The 21354-nt window shown below is 37.8% G+C and overlaps 1 protein-coding gene across 1 annotated transcript in view; it reads left to right on the forward strand.

Moving 5' to 3' along the window:
- Ca8 (carbonic anhydrase VIII) overlaps positions 1–21354 on the forward strand; it is a gene marked incomplete at its 5' end in the record, with an annotated part of 96795 nt that overhangs the window by 64880 nt on the left and 10561 nt on the right. The window contains 1 exon segment of the mRNA XM_013518186.1: positions 3485–3653. Within this exon segment, the coding sequence (XP_013373640.1) occupies positions 3485–3619 (135 nt within the window).

Genomic DNA, 21354 nt, shown 5'->3' on the forward strand with positions numbered 1-21354 from the left:
TATTTTGGTAAGAACACTTTGCATAAGATCTGTCCCCTTAGCACTTTTAAGTTCAATACAGTATCATTAGCTGTAGGTACTATGCTGTGTAGTGTATTGCAGGAACTTGTTTATTTTACAAAACTAAAATCATACATTTATCTCCGCATTTCCAGCCACCTAGCTCCTAGCAACCACTGCTTCTGTGAGTTTGAATATTTCAGAATATAAATGAGATCACACAGTATTGGTCACCCTGCATTTGGCTTATTTTTCATTTCTGAGTGTAAAGCAATAGGAATTAAAGTAAGTATTTTGAAGAGAGATCTGCCCTCCTGTGTTCATTGCAGCTAACACATAGAAACACCTAAATGTCTACAGACAGATGACACTGATTTTTCTGTCTTATATTTCTCCTAACAAGATGACATATGATATATAGTCCAAGTAATTCTATTAGAAGATAGTTACAAGAACTTGGAGACTCCTATTAAGTTAATTTTCAGCAAATTATAAGCCCTGGAAATTAGCCCTTAGGACACACTCATAAAGTGAGCAGTTTTAAAACTGAATTTTAGTGTGAACAATCTTGATTTGTAAGTGAGTAAAGGTTGAATATATAAATAAATATCTTAGACCAATTGAGATAAATCTCTGAGTTAGAGAACATTGGCTGTTGAGCTGAATACCTTCAGAAGATGAGTACTGTTCCCTGGAGTGTTGGAGCTCTGTCCAACTTCTGTCTGTCTCTCTCACTTACTTCCTCTTAAATTGTTAAAAACAAATACTATTTAAGGAGAGTAACCTTACAAATCTATGAAATCACATGTTAAGATGTATGCAGTAATGAGGGTCTCTATAATGTCCTGAAATTTGAATTTTTTGAAGACTTTCACCCCGAATGTGATCCTGTCCATTCATCAGTCTCTTGTTTCAGGGTGGACTCATTCAGTATGCGCTTGAAACCATTTGAAGTGACTGAGGGGTTGTGAGGGGTGATTACTTCAGAAAAATTGGCATTTCAGTAATATACATTTTCTCCTCCGTCTCTGTTGGTGTTTGAAGTCTTCAAAGTGCTGCTGTGATCAGAGGCAAACATTTCTTGCAAAATAGTTTTCTCTCGGTGAGCCCAGTGATTTGAGGCTGGCTGTTGTTCACATCCTGTCTTCCAAAGCTCATTTTTTGTGTGCTTCAGGCCAAAGCCTGGGGCTTGCAGGATATACCTTCAGTTTAGAATGCATAAATATAAAATTAACCTAGCTTTAATAAAATAAGCCTCAAAGTCAATAAAAATGAAGTAGTTTTAAAAGTATGTTAAGAAAGTTAGGTTTCTTGTCCAACTGTTCATCGCCGACGCTGCCTCTGCTCTGATTCTTAGTCTGACTGCAGGTATTACATGTGGTTATGTGTAAGATGAGTGCTAGGGAGATGGCTTTAAACTTTCTCTTTGAATTAGTATATTAGCAACTGCAGCTAAGTATTTATCTCAAATGCTAAAGGTTTGCTGTCAAAAGAAGTTGTGTGATTAGAGGGCTAGTATGTATTGAACACTTCACATGTGCTTGGAACTGTACTGAATGATTTGCATGAATGTTCTCACTTTTGACACCATCCCTGTAAATATTTTTAATAGCATCTCTGTTTCCCACACATGGAAACTGAGGTCTAAAGAACTGATTTCATTTTGTCATTTCGGTCTCAAGTGCAGATCCAGGACAAAAACGGGCATGGATACCAAGTTCATGCTCTCGCCATCATCTTCCTTTTGAAATAGCATAGGACGCTAGGTCTCTGCCCCTACACAAAGGGAAAACTTCAAGGTGAAAGCATACAGTAACAAGGAATTCTCATGAAGCCTCAGTTCTAGATATTTACCAGCTGCTGCAAGCAAGATTGTTGCCCAGAGTCCCCACTAAGGTCTATTGAAAAGGCATTTGTATATTAAACAGTTCATTGGTACCTGATTTGCAGTGTTATATAAATGCAGCATTTAGAATTACTAAGAAATAAACAAGACAATCCCAGCTGGGTCAGACTTATGTTTAGAGAAATCAATCAATTTGCAGACATAGAAAAATAAAAGAGTAGAAGTCAACTTTGTAACCTGGCTTCTAATCTAACAAACTATTTAATTTTTCCTCAGCTCTTTGTCATGACATCATGTAGGTGGATTCAATTAGAATTTTGTGGTTTTCAACTCTTTTGGAGTCAGGGAGCTTGCCTTCGGAAAATGCACATGCTCAACTTTGCTTTCCATGTAGGGGTTTCACGGCCCCCTAAAGTCTAAACTTCCCTTAGAACCCCGGAATTAGTTAACTTACTGTATTTATTTTTGTACTTTGTAAAGGGCAGAACCCTTTGGCGATGTTGTATTAAGGTCCTTCATAGATCTCATCTGTGGTTACATGGACAGTGAACTTTTGATGGATCATGATGTTTAAGTCACTTTTGCTCAGTACCCTCTGACATGTACCCTGTGACACAGCTTGTACTGTGATTTGACTAGAATTTCTAGAGAAGTGGCTGCGGAGTTGGAAAATGAGCACGTGTCTGGGTATTGTCAGCCTTCTACCACCAGCTAATTTGGAGATTCTTGGCAACGCCCTGGTCTCAGTTTCCTGCTTCCATGTAGAGAATGAAGAAAGGCTGTATCTTGGGACTGTGTAGCATTTTAATGAAATAACAGCTGATGATCCCCGTAGGTAAATTGACTAATAAGTTGGACTGAGTCTGAAGAATGCTTGTGACTTTTTTGCTTGTTGCTTAAATACTCAAGTCGTACTGAGCAGTCTAAAGGTTCTGAAGAGGCTCATTTTCCTTTGAGAAGTCAGTGAAACTTCGGTGCAGCTGATGCTAAAGTTTGTCCGGACTCTGGAAACCGCTTCGTGTAACCTCTTCATAGTGCTGGGAAGCTACAGGACCTGGAGAGGCAACCAAAGAAAGGGGGATAAACTTGAAAACTGTAATTGCTAAGAGAGGAAAGGGCTTAAGTGTTTGGAAAGTCAGAGGTATTCTTTGGACCTGTGTTCTTCTAAGGGCTGAATGAATGATAGTCTTTTAATGAAGGAACTCTTGAATTCATCTAATATAGCTGACATCTAATCAGTGTTAACACATCACACTATCAGAATGTTAATGAAAATATACACGGCAAGCATTTAAGAATATTTATTTATTCACCTTTTATTTTTGTGTCACAGAGGAGCACAAAAACTTCGCTGAGACGTATGAATCATTCTCACATTAGCAAATCTAGTAGATTTCTATGGATCTTGAAATGGTCAGGATACCTTGTTCTCTAATTCTCTTGTCTCCTCTTAAAGGCCCTTGTCTGATGTCTTACTTAGGTCTGGAAGAATTAAATCTGTTTTTCTCTTTTTGAAGCTTAATTTTAATTTTCTTATATCATTGTAATCTACACATATGGTAAGTCACTTATAATATAAAACTAATCTTTTTAATATCTAGTAAATAATTAATCTATTTTGTTTGCTTTTATTTTCAGATAGAAGAGTTTCGAAGGCTGAGGACACATGTTAAAGGGGCAGAGCTCGTGGAAGGCTGTGATGGGATACTGGGAGACAATTTCCGGCCCACTCAGCCACTGAGTGACAGAGTCATTAGAGCTGCATTTCAGTAGCACAGAGAGCTGGAACAAGCCCATCTTCACTGGGGTATGTATAGATTAAGTCAGGGAAACGAGGTACATGGTTACCTAAATCGAGCATCCCAATGCTACTCTGATCATCAAACTGCTAATTTCCCAATAAAAGAAGCGTGGTTTGTTTTAATAAAGTTTATGACACATTCATGAATCCCATTAATCACAAGTCAGGTGGTTATTTTAACTTTGTATAATGTTTAAAATATCTGTTTCTCGTATATCCACACTAGAGCACTCTGTAAGTCTAAGTTTTGCTTTAATGTTGGATTTCATAAGCAAAGGGACCCGAATCAGAGAGACAGAGATCTGCAAGGCCTCCATAGTAATTTACCAGATTGCCCTTGAAGCTGCAGCAGTCACCATCCGATGACCATGGGGCACGAAGGAAGAGGCTGAGAGAGTACATGAGCCCCATGTTGAAGCTCTTGTCTAATGCAGATCTGATTATCTTGTTTATAGGGGAGGTAGGGCTGATCTGGCATAAATGGAAATACTTGTCCTATGGCAGTGCTTTTTATTTGATGGATGAAGTAGCACTTACTAATTATCTGAAGAGGCTACGTTATTTTATTGACTGAAACATAATCTGTAGAGTTCAGTATGTTGAATTCACTATATGTGGTCTTTATTCTTCAGGAACTAACAAAATAAAACATTGCAAACATAGCAAAGATCAAATATACAAAGAAGGTTATACACTCAGTTACTGCTTTTTCTTGTAAGTTGTCTAAGCATGCACAGGGCAGGGTGCATTCCAGAAAAGCACAGCTTGCTGTAGGAAAACAGCGTGTGCTGGAATGGTGCCTGGAAAAGTGGGACAGAGCTTCCACTGTTCAATGGATTGTTGAGACAGTGAACTCCCATACTGTGTAAGTGGTGCTGTGGGCTAAGGAGCTACAGATGGACGGCTCTGGCCTCAAGGAGATCACAGTCTCATGAACTAGATGGTAGTCTTGGGAATTTTAAAAGGTGATCATTTTGACCGTGTGCTTCCCGATCTACTTTACTTGCCTGTTATTACTATACAGTATTATAGCCAAACTTTTATCTTCTGAGTGTACTTTGCTCCCCCCTATTGCCCATGATGCCTTTTGCCCATTGAAATTCTAGCTGCCCTATGTCTCTGCTCAAGTACCCTTTCTGCATGGATCCTCCAATTGCCTCTTTAATTATGCCATTTATTGCATATTCTTTCTGCTACTTAGCTATTTGTGTATTTATTTTCCTATCACGTTCCAAAGATCTGTAGAGTTAAAGTCTTTTTATTTTACTGTGAACCTATCATACTACTTGTTCTGTGCATATCTTTAGGCAAGTTAGAAGTTTCTTAGAACTATGCAAATTATACATCAGCTAGTTGCATTACCATTCTTTGTTCTTATTTTCTCCTTTAGCTGGTACAGTTCATCTCCTCCTCCTGCTAATTTTGGAGATGATAAAGGTCAGCCAAATTCACCTTTAGTAGAAATGAGAAGAAAATTTTACTAATTAATATATGGTTGAAAAGGGGGACAACTCCAGTGTGCTTTAGGCTAAACACATGAGCTAAAGAGCTAAAGAGCTCATGAGCTTATAGCACATGAGCTAAAGAGCTAAAATGATATAAATCAAAAGTCATTACTAAGCACCATTCTGGATGTACAGAGCTGAGGGTCTGGGGTAAGGAGTCTTACAATGGAACAATAAGAACTCAAAAATATACAATTGTAGATTGTAGTAGATTTCATTAATGAGAAAAACAGAGCAATGTGTGGAAGGAGCTTTCAGAGAGAAGGAATATCTTTGTGCAAAGGCCTGAGGAAGTGCTCCTTGTGGAGAAGGTAAGAATTTGATACCCTGAGGTATCTGAATGGAAGCTCCATTAATCTGCAGTACAGAAATCAAAGGGGAGAAGTACAAGTCCCAGAAATTAGAAGGTCTTGTCAACCACAATAAGGCATTTGTTTAATTATTGATGTATTATAAACATATAAAGACTTTTACTTACTTTTTTTTTAGTGACCTGATCTCATGTGTGTTTTTTAAAAATAGCTCATCCTAGGTGGAAAATGAATGGATTGCATTACAGCGGGCTAAGATGGGTGTGTCAGTTTTGGGGGTTATTGTGCAAAGGAGAACAATATAATACAGGACACATATTTTATAAGATTATTTATAATAATCACCCAAACAAGCATATACAAGAGAGTGCAGGAAATCTGTCCACACACTATAGACCAAGAAATCTAGCTGAAGGCCTGTATCCCACAGAAATGGCCTGCATGAGTCCAGCTGAAGACCTAGAGCTCATAACACTGCCTCCCAAAGTCCAACTGGAGGCCTAGAGCCCATAACAATATCTCATGCAGGCCTGTTTCATGGATCTGCACTGGGAAGGCCCAAACATTAGTGGTGGAATCTAGGAAGTCTGTGTCAAGTGGGATGAAGGATCTGTGCTAGCAGGCTGAGGCATGGCACTGGAGCCAGGAAGCGATGCACAAAGTAAGAACCAGAGCTCCCTTGAAAAGTACCACAGCCATCCTCAGCAACAGTGAGGTCTTGAGCTCCTCTAGTGGTGAAGACAGGTGAGTTCCCATCAGGAAAGCCAATGCGACAAGCCATTCCAGGAGACTGGCAGTGCACCATCTTCCCCTCTGGAGCCAGGAAGCAATGCTCAAAGTGAGGACCAGAGCTCCCCCACAGTGAACTGAAGCTATTCTCAACACCAACAAGGTCCTGAGCTCCTCAGAGGATGAATACAGCCAACTTCATCAGGAAAGCCAGCATGACAAGCTCCTCCCACAGAACCAACAGCTCTGTACAGCTTCTACCAGCTCCCAACACTTTCTCTGCTCCAACAGCCTCACTTCTTCTCCAGTTCTGCCTCTTACGCTGCTGGCAGCAGTCCTCAGGTGGGCCTCCCACACCCAGCACCATGCTTACTCATTTCAGCTGGGTGTTATAAGTTGACCATCAGTTGTCAATCTACTACAGTCCATCCCTGTACAATCTACTACAGTGTAATAACCATACACATGTCCTTAATCCATAGTCTCTAGTGGAAGATTTGTGAAAGTTAACAAGTTTTAGTCTATTCACATTTACATTAATATAACAGTTATACATAGACTATTCCCTTTTTTTTTTTGCACTCATTCCTGCACCAAAAACAAAATATTTAAGGGGTGACCAAAATTCAAGGTCAAAACATAGTACTTTGATTAATTAACCTGCTTACAAACATATATCTAAACACAACATAAAAACATATTAAAAGAGCTGTTGCACACAGTCGTTACTTCCCATTAATTTTTCAATGCATGGCAAGACTAAACAATATAGTTCTCCTACAAATCAGATACACTCTTATCTTCAGGTGAAAGACTTCAGTTCATTTTTTCGTCGTCCTATTCTTAACAGTCACATTGTCCTCTATTTCAGCCTTGCAAGCCAAAGCTTGATGAGAGCCAGCCCTCTGGCCAAGTGTTTCGTATCATTCTGCTGGCTCTTTGCTCTTCATTTCATAGATCTGGCCAGAAGCGCTCAACAGTAACCATGCTACCATCCCAACAACAGACTACATGGAAAGTTCTGTTTCTCCAACTAGGCAGTATCTCTAAACACAAGCAAAGTGCAGACCAGCTTCTCCAAAGAGTTACCTGGGATCCCGCAGCCAATGCAGTCCTTCTCAATTGAAGCCTCCTGAGCTTCATCTTAATCAGTAGCGTTTCCATGAGTACTCTGATTTTCCAGGCTCCAGCCAGAGTTTCCAATATAGTTTGCAGCACACAAGGGCTGCCTCTTTGGCCAGTCTCTCAAAATTATTCCAGATTAATTCCATGCATACCAGTTCAGCTGGGTTGACCAGCAGGTGTCGATCTATTAGCCAAGTCCATCAGGAAAGCCAGCATGACAAGCTCCTCCAAAAGAACCAACACTCCTTACAGCTTCTGTCAGCTCCCAACAGCCTTTCTCTGCCCCCAACAGCCGCACCACTTCTCCAGGTCTGCCTCTTCTGCTGCTGGCAACAGTCCCCATGTGGGCCTCCCACACCCAGCACCGTGCTTACTCAGTTCATCTGGGGGTTATAAGTCGACCATCAATCCACTACAGTGGGAGTAGGAAGGTATTGAGTACTCTGATAGCTACAGCAGCTCCGACCATAGTGTAAAGCTAGTAGAGATGGAAGGAAAGTAATGTGTAGGAAATAGAAATCGCAGGGGGTACCTGGTGATGAATTGGGAAAGGGTAGAAGAAGATGTAAATGCCCTCAAAGATGATGGTTGGGGTCTGGGGCTTAAGAAACTGGATACAACACCTTTAAAACTAAGGATAGAACTTATTCAGGATGGAAATATGAAAAGCTGTGTTGGAAGACATGGGGAGAGACAGAGACAGAGAGACAGAGACATTTCTCAGCCACAGAAGAGTCTGGGATGAAATATGGGAGTATTTAGCATAGAGATGTACAGTATATGTATTGTATATACATACGTGTATATGTATATGTGCATGTGTATATGTATGTATATGTATATGATATGTATATGGGTTTGCCATTAGAATGATGGAATAACCTCATTCAGTGTTCATAACATCTAACCCAAGACTTTGCAGAGACGTTAACCAGAACACACAGAAGGTCACTGCCCAAGTAATGCTGTTCTTGAGCAGCAAAGCTGGAAATTTTATGCATGTTTCTCCTAACTACTTTGTGGGTAGAGGTCAGAGTAGGTCCCCACACAGGGGGTCCAGCCAGGACAGTAGTGAAGGACACGCTGCATCAGGCTGAAGGTGACTGGAAGAAAGTCCCTGGAGCGGCCATGTCCTGGCCACATCTGATAACTTGGCTGAAGACTGTAGCCTGAGAGAATGTGGGATGGGGAAAGCCTACTTTATTTTATTTTTTGTAACAAAAGGAATGCCCGAACTTGCCTATATGTAGTGGGAAAAGAGCAGGCAGCTGTAGAGAGACCACTTTTTGGAGGAACTAATCTTACCAGAGAATTTTCAAAAATTTCAATGGGATGAGATCCTGAGCACACAGGGAAACTGACTTTAAGAGGAGACACTTTCTGTGGTGGAGCAGGAGGGAAGAAGGAAGTGGTTTATGGATTGAGTGTGTTCATGACTGGCTTTTATTTTTCGGTGAGGAAGGGGAAGAAGGCCTGGTAGGAGGGCAGCAGGGAGGCTTGAAGAGGCTTGAAAGTGAACTTGTGAATTTCCCCAGGTGGGGGTTCGTATTCACTCTGTATCATAATTCTGAATGACTAATATTTCATCCATGTCTAGCCCTAGACCAGAGTTACCTCTCTCTACCTAAATAGCTATTACTGTTTTAATCTCTGTCACACACACACACACACACACACACACACACACACAAATACACCGAGAGAGAGAGAAAGAGAGAGAGAGAGTGTGAGAGAGAGCCAGAGCGAGCGAGAGCGAGTGAGAGAGACTTAAATGTTGTTTAAGAGTGTGTGTATTTCAATACTTCATTATCTGGTAGAAGAATAATATGCACTTTAAAAATGTACAGATTTTAAAAAAGAGGATGGATTTATGTACTTCTTCTTGAGGCTGAGATTACTTAGAGGGGTAATTTTCCCTCAAAATTTTAGAAGATGAGGCAGGAATTCTTTCTAAGGTAACTCCAATTCTGCTTTCATCCTTTTGTGAATACATTTTTTATCCTTTTATCTTGAAATGTGTACTACAAATTTAGTCATGGTTCTACATTAAAATTATATTGGGAAATCAGACTTAATAGATGTGTGCTTTTTATTTGATATTTAATAATGCCCTAAGGCAGGTAATTCAAATTTATATTAAAGTGAAGTGATTTGACAGCCAGACTTTAAATTTAATGCATGAATGTTTCATTTAAGCTCCTGGAACTAAAAAGGGAAAAAATATTTTCATGGTAGTTGTTCTCTAAAAAATGTTTAAAATAACTCAGATTTATTTTAGCTATCTTTTACTGAAATAGCTTTAGTTTTAGGACTTAAATGATAGCTTCCTTTTGCATGACATGTCTGAATATCTGGAGAGCTTTGATAACCAAGATTTATTATTCCCATGAATAATCTGAGACTTTATATTATCATTTAAGAAGTATGAACTATGATTTTGAATTTGTTTAAAGAATTATTGTGTAATTTACTGAGGTGCTGGGAATTCTTTCGTTCAGCAGTGACAGTTTAGATTTCTTGGAGTTGGTTGTTACTAAGTGAGCCTTTATCTATAAATTTTGTAAGATGCAGAGAAACAAAACCTTAATAATAATAAATAGTAAGACCAACCTTTACATATTAACTTTGGTATCATAATATTGGTACTAATCTTCTGAGGAAATGATTACTTCTCTATTGACTTTATTAAGTATTAGCCTATTTTATTTTGCCTGTTTGAGAATGTTTTGACCTATGACTCAAATATTGTTAGACTGTGCACAAATTTACAGTAACTACAATAAATTATAATTATTTATTTTATGTAAAAGTCAGTGCCACAAAGCTCTCTAAATAGTTTTCTTTTTCCCCATTAAAACTGGAAAAATAAGTTTGCCCTAAACAGGTGAGGAGAGGGAAGATCCCCAAAAACTCAGAGGAAAGGAAGAAGGAAAATGGAAAGGGTTATCCAGCAAATGTCTCTGAATAGTGCCTTTGTCAAAATTGCCCTCATTTTTCTTTTGGGTCTGTGAAGTCATCCTTTACTGTGTTGAACTTTTCCCTGCATTACTTCTGCAATTAATACCAGTTTTTACTTTAGCTTTAATAAAGCTACAGCTAGCATCAATTTCGTGTATTTTCTTTTGTAACTTAAAAGAGATACAAGTTAGAGAAGACTAAAGCATCATGGGAAAGGCGGGGGCCGTGTGGAGAAAGTGAGAATGTAACTGAATGACCAAGTAGATAAAACTGTTATCCTCCCAGAATGAATGAAAAGCTTAGAGCCATATTTTCAATGGTAGAATCTGGATTCTTCTCACTGCAATCATTTAACACAATGGATAGCATTAGGATGAGAACTGAAAGTTCTAAAGATATATCCTTTTTTAATTTACTATATCATATAGAATTTCTGCAGAATAGAATGGATTTCCTAAAGGATCACAAGATAATTTCAGTAAAATGTGAAGACACCAAGCTCAAACTATTGTTTTGATTATGTGATATAAAAATTATTACTAGCCCAAGAATCAGAAATAGCAAAGCTGCTTAGGGTTTCTTCTAGATTACTGAATAAGGAAAATAATTCTTGTTTTGAATATGTCCCTTTTCCTTTTCATGTCTTAGAAATGTTAATTTATTAAGAATAAAAGCTCTAAAATGGTTTAGTTTTCTATTCATCCAATAAAGTCAAACAAAACCATGCTTTGGAAGAAGAAAAGAGAATATTTTGCAGTCAGGGACCAGTGTGTGTGTTGAGCACTGATATACTCTGACACCTTAAATACAGTACATTTCATAATTTTAACCATAAGGAATATATTTTCCGTAAAAAACTCTCTGTGACCAGTTTGCGTCATCTAAACATGTTCTACCATATTACATCTTTACTCTCATGGCTGCTCAAAAGGCATACGCTGAAATAAAGAATGGCTTTTAAGTACCAGCAAAAGGGCTTTGGATTGCATAGGAGAGAACTAGAGGCTATACGGAAGATTTTTTTTCTATAGGCAAATGGATTAAATCTGAGTGAGGAATGCTATGGCATTAAATACTTCAAATTCCTGGATGATTTAGCGGGGAACTGGCCTGGACGGGACATTTTTCAGCAGACCTCCCAAGGTGCCTTTCACTGCTTGTATGATGAATATTCTTCCTTATGTCTCTATTAATTTAATCATAGAAAAGAAAAATGGGAGAGAATAGGCAGCAGGTAAATGAGGAGGAAAATGAAATGATTGCTTCCTTATGGGTAAGGTTTTCTTCATAAGTCTCCAACTGGAAAAGTTAAGCTAAAGAGATGATTTGAGGAAATTACCAAAATGCTGAAAAAGTAAGTGTAGAAATCATTGAAAATAACATATACTTTAATTGAAACTGTAAGCACATAACCCTTTTAGGTAATTAATTTTTTTTTCTACTCTTAAAACAGGATAATGTAGAAGCAACAATATAAAAAGAACCTTTTATGTCAGCCTTTCATTGTAATTAATTCTTAAAAAGTAGAAGAAAAATGGAATCAAAATAAGATTAATACTTAGTTTAATAATTTTACAGCTAGAAAAACTCAGAGAATTATCTAGAAATCTAACTCTGGAGGATTAAAATAGAGGATTAAGGAACTGACTATTAAAAACTAGGATATTAGGCAAATATAAGTATTTCACATTGGACTATAAAAGATTAAACAGAAGCATCTACTGTTAACAGTTGTATTAGAATGACAACAATAAGGGAAATTATCATTTTCTCTCTTTCAGTAAAGTTTTATCTGACTGAGTTTTCTGTTTTTAAACATATCATTTTCCTATTTAGTTTCTCTTATTTCATAGTATTTTGACAATTATGGGTAGCACAAGATTTGCTTAGCGTTTGCTGTTTTAGACTGCCCCCCACCATGTTTTCTGTTTTTTCATATATAAATGCTGCTGTTACTTGAAGGACAGATTTTACTTCTATGAATTGTTTCCCAAGTAAACTGGCTTTGCTAATCTTGTTCTCCTTGCTTTCTGAATTTAGTATCATGTTGGTTTAGTTCTTACCCCTTTCTGATTTTTTAAATAATGTACGCAATAAGTGTTAGTTCCAGTTACTGCACTAGACTATAACTTTCCATGTGCTAGAGTCAGATTGGTTTGTAAAATAATAGAGTGAACAGGTTTTATACAGTCAAGACTTCTGATAACCTTTAATATTCCAGGATCTCAGACAATCTGAAATAGCATTGTATAAATTTGTTTAACAAGAAAGTAGTACAAAGATGAAGAATATCAAAGGTAGTAAATCTGTGGGAATCCAAAGTATCCATTGTGATTTTGGAAAACTTGAAAGAGGGGTGGGTATGGACAAAACAACCAGATTTGGAGACATGAGCCCACAAATATTCCTGCCTCTTTACATACCTTTGGGAAGAAGGGCAGATCTGGGATGTATCCTGAGACCTAGATCAGTTACTTTGGACATAGTGGGAAGTAAGAGTAAATCAAAAGATGTATGATTATTTTACCCTTTAATGAAAGGTTAGTCATCCTCCGTGAAAATGTTCCACTCATAATAAGAATTTGTTTTCAGTAGTGGGAATGTGTGAGCCTTATGCTGGGTCGTTTACCTTGCCTCATCTCAGGGCAGCTCTTGAGGATGAGCACTGCTTTTCAAAAATCTTTCCAATAAAGAAAATGAGGTTTAGAAAATTTTAAGTGTCATCAACTGTTAAAATTGATCACTTAAAAGCAATGTCCCTGGAAATAAATGCTTATTTCAGTTCTGTTCCTCTCTAGTCAGCTTCCAAGAAAGTGCTTATAGTTTTGTTATAGTCCAACATGAAATTTCAGATTTCTAGGTTGGGAAATAATGAAGTCAACCTGCCTGACCAACCTAGAACCTACTCTTGTATCTGATGAATAGTAAATATATATTAATGAAGTCAAAGAACCTATTTTCTTTTGCGAACTTTTTATTTAATGTTGAGTTATTTGGAGATTGTGAATTGCAGTGTGACTGCATGCTGTACAGATTTCGTTATTATTTAATGACATGACAAACTGCGCATATTTTTTCCTTGCCCGTAAATAGTATTCCTTTTAAGAACATTAAATTTCTGGGACAGTTTCAGAACTCACGTTGCCTGAGCAATCTCCAGTGCCAACCTTCTTCTTACCTCATTTACTCATTTTAGTTTTTAGTGTCTATCTCACAGAATTTCTTTTGATCTTCCCTTTCTAATTTGCTTTCTTTTTTTTGTTTTTGAATTTTTATTGGTACATTTTAGATATACATAATGATAGCATTCATGATGGGGAGTTGGTACCTGTGCATGATGTATCCTGCTTCTTTTTTCCCGCTCCCCTCCCCTCTCTTCAGTCCCTCTTCCTCTCCTCATTGGCAAAAGCTTTGTTTTCATTTTTCCTTCTGTTGTTTTTCTTTCTTGTCCCTCCCCCACCTTCCTTGCTCCCCTGCTCATTTGAACATTTTCTTCCCATTTCCCAATGTCTATTATACACTTTGGTCCTTATTTACACTTTTGGCTCCTCACACCAGAAAAACAATGTGGTATTTAAAATGTGTGTCTGATTTATTTCACTTAACAGTATGGTCTAGGGTGAATCCATTTACCTAGAAATGTCTCAAGATTATTTTTTGGGGGGGGTTTTTTCCGGTACCGGGAATTGAACTCACGACCTTGCGCTTGCCGGGCAGGTGCTGTGCTGCTGAGCTAAATCCCCATCCCAAGATTATTCTTTATGGCACAATACTCTATTGTATAAAAAACCCACATCTTCTTTCTATTTAATGGTAGATGGGCACTTGGGCTGTTTCCAAGATTACAAACCATGCCAATATAAACATGGGTGTGCATATATTGCTGTGGTATGATGCTTTTAATTCTTTTGGGATGATACCAAGAAGGGGAATAGCTGAGTTAGATGTAACCTCTAGTTTTAGTTTTTTGAGGTATCACCACACTGATTTCCACAGTGGTTGCACCAGTCTACACTCCCACCAACAGAAGGGTTCCTTTTTCCTCACAGCCCCTCTAGCATTTGCTATTGGTTGATTTCTTGTCATTCTTTCTGGGGTGAGAGGGAATGTCACCATTGTTTTAATTTGTATATCTCTAATAACCAGTAATGTTGAACATTTTTTCATATATTTATTTGCCATTTCTACTTCAGTTGACAAGTGTGTATTCATCTCAGATGCCCAATTTTGAACTGGGTCTTTAACTTTGAGGGTATCTGATTATTTTGAGTATTTTATATACTCTAAATTTTAGTTCTTTGTCTGAGGAACAGCTGGCAAATTTTTTTTCCCACAGTTGGTTGTTTCTTCACACTATTGGTGGTTTCTTTTGCTGTGAAAAGCTTTTTAAGAAAATGAGATCCCAGTTGTTGATTCTTTGTGATATTTCCTGTGTGATCGGGGTTTGGTTCGTAGTCTTTTTCTACTTGGTCCATCAGTATATGCTCTGTAGGCTGCACGAATATCCTTTTAGGAGGCCTCTTAATGTTGCATTCTTGAAGAATTAGCCTTTGAGACCTCCTGTCTCTTCATGTGAATCACTCATGCATCTTCAGTTACTACTAACTGTGCAGGACTCCATCATTTACATTTCTAATCTAGATCCTAGATCATTCAGTTATAGTCTAGAGTTGAACAGCCAACTGTCTGTAAAATTTTGCTTTTGCATACATCAGAGGCATCTACACTCAACATAGTTTACTTCAGAACTTGACTCATGTGGGACACCTCTGCCTCACCCCACATTTCCAGTCTGTCATCCACTTCTGCACATAGCTTCCAAAGCTACCCTGTGTCTCCATTTCCATCACTGCAGCTCCAAAAGTTGGCAGCAGCTCATTGAGACTGTTGCATATCTTTGATCTGTTTGTTTGACGGAGGTCTGTAAAAATGAAAGAAACGAGGACACACCTCACTCAGACGATTGGTATCAGCTGTCAGGATTGTGGGGAGGGGTTCCAGACCCACAGGGAAGCGCAGTGGGAAAGCAGTGTAACTGACTGGCAATATTAGCCATTGGGGGGGTGGGTGTTTGTTACTGCCATCTCCATGGTAAGGTAGTATTATTGGCATCTCATTTAAAGTCTCAGCTATTCAGTGTGCAGTCTTTTGCAAACAGTGTTTATAAAATTGATGTGCCATTAGATCTTGTGATGTGTAGCCAGGTGTTAGCAGCTACCAAGGAAATACAGAAGCACAACCAAACAACCAAAGCCCCCTAGTCTGCCTCATTAATATTTTCATCTCATTTATGTATAAGTTACAGTCTAGGGCGCTTATACCCTAGACTGGATGTAGCAAATTGCTTACATACAGAAAGACCTAGAGAATGTGAAATCTCAGACTAGAAATGAAATGGCTTGAGGGTGAGCAAAGGATTCTTGTCTGATAAGGTGAAGAAATTTACCAAGATTCCTTCATTGGGGGTGGAAGCCGTCCTCTGAAGAAGAAAAAGGGTAAAGAATCTTCCACTTGGGCTTCTCTAATAAAGTACCATAGCCTGGGTAGCTTCTAAACCATAGAAATGTATTTCTCACAGGTTTGGAGACTGGGAAGTTGACTTCAAGATAGGTACTTGCAGATGGAGTCTGCTGAGGGCCCACCTCTCAGCTCATGGCACAGTGCCTTCTCGCGGTGTCCTCACATGCGGCAGGGGCGAGCTAGGAATCTGGGGGGCTTTTATAAGGCCACCAGTCCCCGTTGTGGGGGCTCTTCCCTCATGATCTGATCACCTCCCAGACGCCTTACTTCCTAAACCTAGGGATTAGACTTTCCATGTAGAATTTTTTGTGGCGCACAGACACTCAGGCCATACTATAGGTTAGAGAAAAATCTTATATAAAAAAAAGGTAGACACTGACATATCCTCACATGGGCAAGTGAAATTTTAAAATATTTTTTTTTTTTACATAAATATACCAGATAATTTTTTTCACCTAAGTATAGATTTTTGAGATATTTTTGTATTAGTTACATACAAGTCTGCTTCATTTTTTCTGGCTACTTCAATTTTAAATATTCTAGGGCTGGGGATATAACTCAGAGGCACAGCACCTGCTTGGCAAGTGCAAGGTCCTGAGTTCAATTCCCAGTACCAAAAGTTTTTTTAAACATTCTAGTTAAAGCTTTTTTTTCATAACATACAAGGCTAAAATAATCTAGATAATTGCCCATGGTGTAGACAGAATCTGAAATCTTTGGTAGAATGGAGGCTTTTCTGATCAAGAGATTTGCCATTGGAAAACTCTTCAAAATAAACTAGTAGAAGAACAAAACCATACTCTTTTGGGTGGGTCCATTTTCTATTATAGTACCTTTAAAAACAAACCCCTTTACAATTTCTGAATTCTTATTGCTCTAGTTGGTCTAGATTCTTAGTGTTCATTCTTTCATAGGTTTTTGTGAGAAACTCATAAAGTCTTTAGGGCTTGTCTACAGAAAATATTTTTGGAGAAGTCTTAGAAGCATAGTGTTGGGTTTGATCTGAGAAGTTCTTTAATCTAGTCTTTTGCCTGAAGATGTCTGCAAGTAAATTATTCCAGGTGATCATCCCCATGCAAATAAACCCTTGTCGTCTGAGAATATCTACTTCTGCATAATACAAAAGTGATAAAAGAGCCCTTATTAGATGCTCTTTTTACTCAGCGTTAGGATGCCATTTTGATTGTAATTTTTTATTTTCTGTAGGTAAATATTTTTGATGAATATAATTGGCTGTATTCTGCGTAGTCCAAGACTTTTCTTTCTGCTAGTAGCATAAAACTATTTCTACAGCCTTTATGCTGCAGAACTCATGTAATTTTTTTGCAGATATGGTTGTTCATTCTGATTTTAGTACAACCAATGATTCTCTAATGTTTACTTTTCTTTTGAGAATAATTATATTTAGTGAGTCCCAGCAATAAAATCACTGTAATAAGGAATAAAATATTGTAAATAAGAATAGCAATGTTATCAATCATTGAAATTAGTCACCTGTGGCACATTCCTATACCTGAAATATTCCCAGTAGAGATAAGACTAAAACTCATATTTACTTATAATTAGACATAATACAAACCCTCTCTTTATAATAGTTGCCCAAATCCCAATTCAACTTAATTTCATTGGTTTTGATTTCTAGACAAAAAGCACTAAGCAGGAACTAGCAAAAATGTATAATATGTGCATTCAATTAAATAGTAATTAGACACTCAGTCACCCTTACAGCATGCTGGGGATTAGTGGAGAAGGAAGAGGCACATGACCCGCTGTGCATGAGAAACAGTTTTGTTAATTAGTTTAGTGCTAATTGAGATTGAGAAAGTGTCAGGGTGTCACATAGGTTTCCTTCTGAATAACTGTAAGAACTAAATTTTAGTGTTTCCAAATATTTTTGTGTAGAATAATGTGGAAATTACCAAGTGATATAGTTTATCCTAGAGATAGGGTCAAAGTTTATGTAGACGGTGAGTGTTGGGAAGAAAAAAGCAGTGATTATGTCCCAGACCCTATGGTGTATTTTATGTCCTTTAAGCCTTATGCGAGTTCTTTGAGGCATAAGCTTTTGTTTCAGTTTTAGAGATAAACCAAGGCTGAGCTGGTTGGGCAAACTGCTGTAGGTCTCAGGTGCTGCGGTGCAGGGCAGAGATTCGGTTGTGGGGAGGCTGAACTCTCGGTGCTGCATGTCTTCACTACAACACATGTCCCAGAGTCAGAGGTCGGAAAGTGATGGATGTTCCTATATCTCCTTACTCCTTGTATTTTTTAGATACACTTTTCACTCCTGGGAATAAACGTTTTGGGAAAGAAAGAACATACATGCTTTCAATTTTTGATAACTAATATGGTTGTGCCAATTTGTCCCTGCACCGTTAATTGTGTATTTTACAGAGAGTCTTTTTGTCACTTTCTGTCAGCCTTTCAGTACATCTCCTGCTTCGTTCTCATCTCCTCAGTTTGCTGAGATGAAGTGATGAAATTGCTGTGGACGAAGTCACTCTTGATTTCTTTTCTTGCTTTTGTTCCCATGACTCCAAATGTGAAAATGACTCATGGTAGAAATTTAGTACACAGCAAAGTGAGACAACAGCACATATTCCTGACGCCTTTGCTCAGGGAGAGCATCACCATCACGGAGTGTTCTGGTGTGCACAGGTGGAGACCTGAGCACAGGGCGGGATGGCTTTGGGCCCATCCTGACTCCACCACTGGTTAGCTGTGTCACCTTAAAAAAGTTACCAGTTCTCCAAGTCTCTTTTTCTATCACCTTTGTATTTAATTTACAGCAACTCGCAAAACTTGCTTTTTAGGAAAATCCTTATCTGAAATGTATCCATGAAAGTTCTAAAATGAGGGATTTTTATTCTAATAAAGTATGTTTAACTTCAAAAAAAAGAATGTGATTACAGTGTCTGATAGGGTAGTTGTTAAGATACAATGAAATAATGCTATTTAAATGTTTAACATGGTCTTGGGCTACAGTGTTAAGTGTGCAATAAATGTTACCTTTATCGTTATATTTATTCATTTGATCTCTCATATATATTTATGAATATGTGAGATATTCCTTGTGGGACTATAGTGTGCATACTGTATTTCCGCTGACTTGATGACATATTTTTATATATCACTGAATAGCTGTATGTCATACTTTTAAGTAGATATTCAGTATATTTACTTTTAAATATGTTTCAAAGTTTATTGAGGTGTACCACTATTATACATGATCATTTCCAGTGTTTTGCTACAGTCAACAGTATTTATTGACTTATCCATTAAATATTCCTAAGAATGCAATTATCAGGTTAGAGATTTATTATAATACACATTTGCAAATTGCTGTCCCCCAAAGTCCCATCTGTTTCTAATACCAATACACATGTCCAGTTGTACTTTTCTGTTTCACCAATGTTGAGTATTTTGAACCTATTCATCACTGCCAGCCTGATTGGAGATGACTAAGTTACACAAAGTCTGGATGCCTGTCTATTCCTGAAGCCCATGTTCTGTTCTCTCAATTTGTCCCTTCATGAGCATTGACTACAGAGTTTGTGCATTAGTACCGGTATATATTTCAGTGCTTGGAAGGACAAGTGTCCACGTTAATCTTCTCTGAAGAATTTTCCTGGCTGTTTTCACATGTTTAATTATTTGAGATAAACTATAGAATTATTTTACCCAGAGGATAGAAACAAAGAATAAAACAGAGAGTAAGAAAAAGAGAATGAAAGAAAAAAAAAGATAAGAATCCTGTTAAAATTTGTCATTTATATTGCGTACAATTTAATGGAATTGATGTGATTATAATGTTGAATCTTTTGTGAAGGAATGATACAGTTGATCTTTGTTTACTAGGTTTTTTAAAAAAGAGAATAATAAAAAAGAACAATAGCAAAATGCCAACAACATAGACAAAAGCAAAACAGCAGAAACAATAAGAAATGATGCAGGGTTTCAGAACGAAATGATAGGAATTAACAGTGGGTCTTTGTTTACTAGGCTTTCTATGTCCTTCACACACTTTGTAGTTCTCTCCTCTCATTGATTTCTTGCATGTGACACCTTTGGGCTCAAGAATCAGCCCAGAGTATGGCTGGAACAGGAAACGTGTCACCACCTCTTGCTGCTCCCCAACTTGGGCAAACTGTTGGTATTATTTCAGCCTTAGTTTCTTCATGTATGAATAGGAGATAGTAAGAGTCACAACTTCCTGGAGATGTTGTAATGCTTAAATGAGATATGGCTAACTGCACAGCATGGTGCTGAGCAGAGGGTTAGCACTTATTTGATAGAAGCAATAACTATTATCATTATTTTGTTACCATTATTGATGTTTGGTAGTATTTTTTCAATTGATTAATACTTCTTTATTGAAAAAATTATTAGATTTATCCTGGCCTTCCTACAAATGTTTTCAGTAGGTTTTAATTGCTTATTTTGAATTTTCTAGATAGAACAAGGTAACATCTATAAATAATGACAATTTTACAACCTCCTTTATAATTTTAATACAGTACTTATTTCATTGCACCACTGAATATTTCTGGAATAATAATAAATTAGTAAGTGTGACATCTGGTGCCATTTTCTTATTTCTGATATGCGTGGGGTGTATCCCACTCTTTTCTTTGAATCTTCAGAAGCATTTGACACTATTGACCCTTCCTTTCTCTTCTCCATTCTTTATTTTGCTTCCTAATGAGGTGATGTGCTACTAGAGGGAATATTGTACAAGGAGGCAGCTGTTTGCAGTTGACCATAGCAGAAGGGCACCTATTTTTAACCCTCTGTTCTGTCTGTACCTTAGCACAGACTCTCCATGAAGGACCTTCAGCTTAGTACTAGGGGTAAGTCAGAGTCTGTGCAGACTGGCTGAGAGGAGACCGCTAGATCAGGAGGAAGAGAGCTCTGCGAAAGAGTCCCCATCCCTAGCATGTGTCCTGAAAGGTGCTTCCTTTGCAGAGTTGAGGCTGAACTACGGTCCTTAAGGAGACATGCTTTCGTAGATTATCAGTTTGCTGATCCACACTCAGGACATCACCTCAGCCTGTGACCGGAGGAGTAGGATGTGTCCACACATGTGCTTTTGTATTTTTAGTAGCTTTTCAGGAAATTCCCGAATAGGTATTTGATTTGTACTTATTCCCTTTGGTCTCTTTGTAGAAAATAACTTAAGGTTCAAAATAATAATACGAATGATAACATCTGTTATGATCTTTTGAAATAACTGATAGTTTAGAAGACTTCTTAGCATGCAGCCATATTTCAAGGTCATCATTATGAACAATGATCATTGTATAATAGAAAATTCCACTTTATTTTTAAGCTTTTCTGTTTAGAATTAGATAAATGAGTATTTGGAAGATGTAGCCTGGTTACCTTTGTTTATTCAGTGTCTGTCCTTTTTCTCTCTCCCCCACCCTTTCTTTTTCTCTTTCTTTCTCTCTTTCTTTCCCTCTGTCTGCTGGAGATTGAACCCAGGGCCTCATGCATGCTAGGCAGGTCCTCCATTGCTAAGCGCCTAGCTCCAAAGTGTCATTCTTCAGCTTGTTTTACTTA

This window comes from Chinchilla lanigera, unplaced genomic scaffold, assembly GCF_000276665.1.
Source record: "Chinchilla lanigera isolate Chin_1 unplaced genomic scaffold, ChiLan1.0 scaffold00043, whole genome shotgun sequence".
Classification (NCBI taxonomy): Eukaryota; Metazoa; Chordata; class Mammalia; order Rodentia; family Chinchillidae; genus Chinchilla; species Chinchilla lanigera.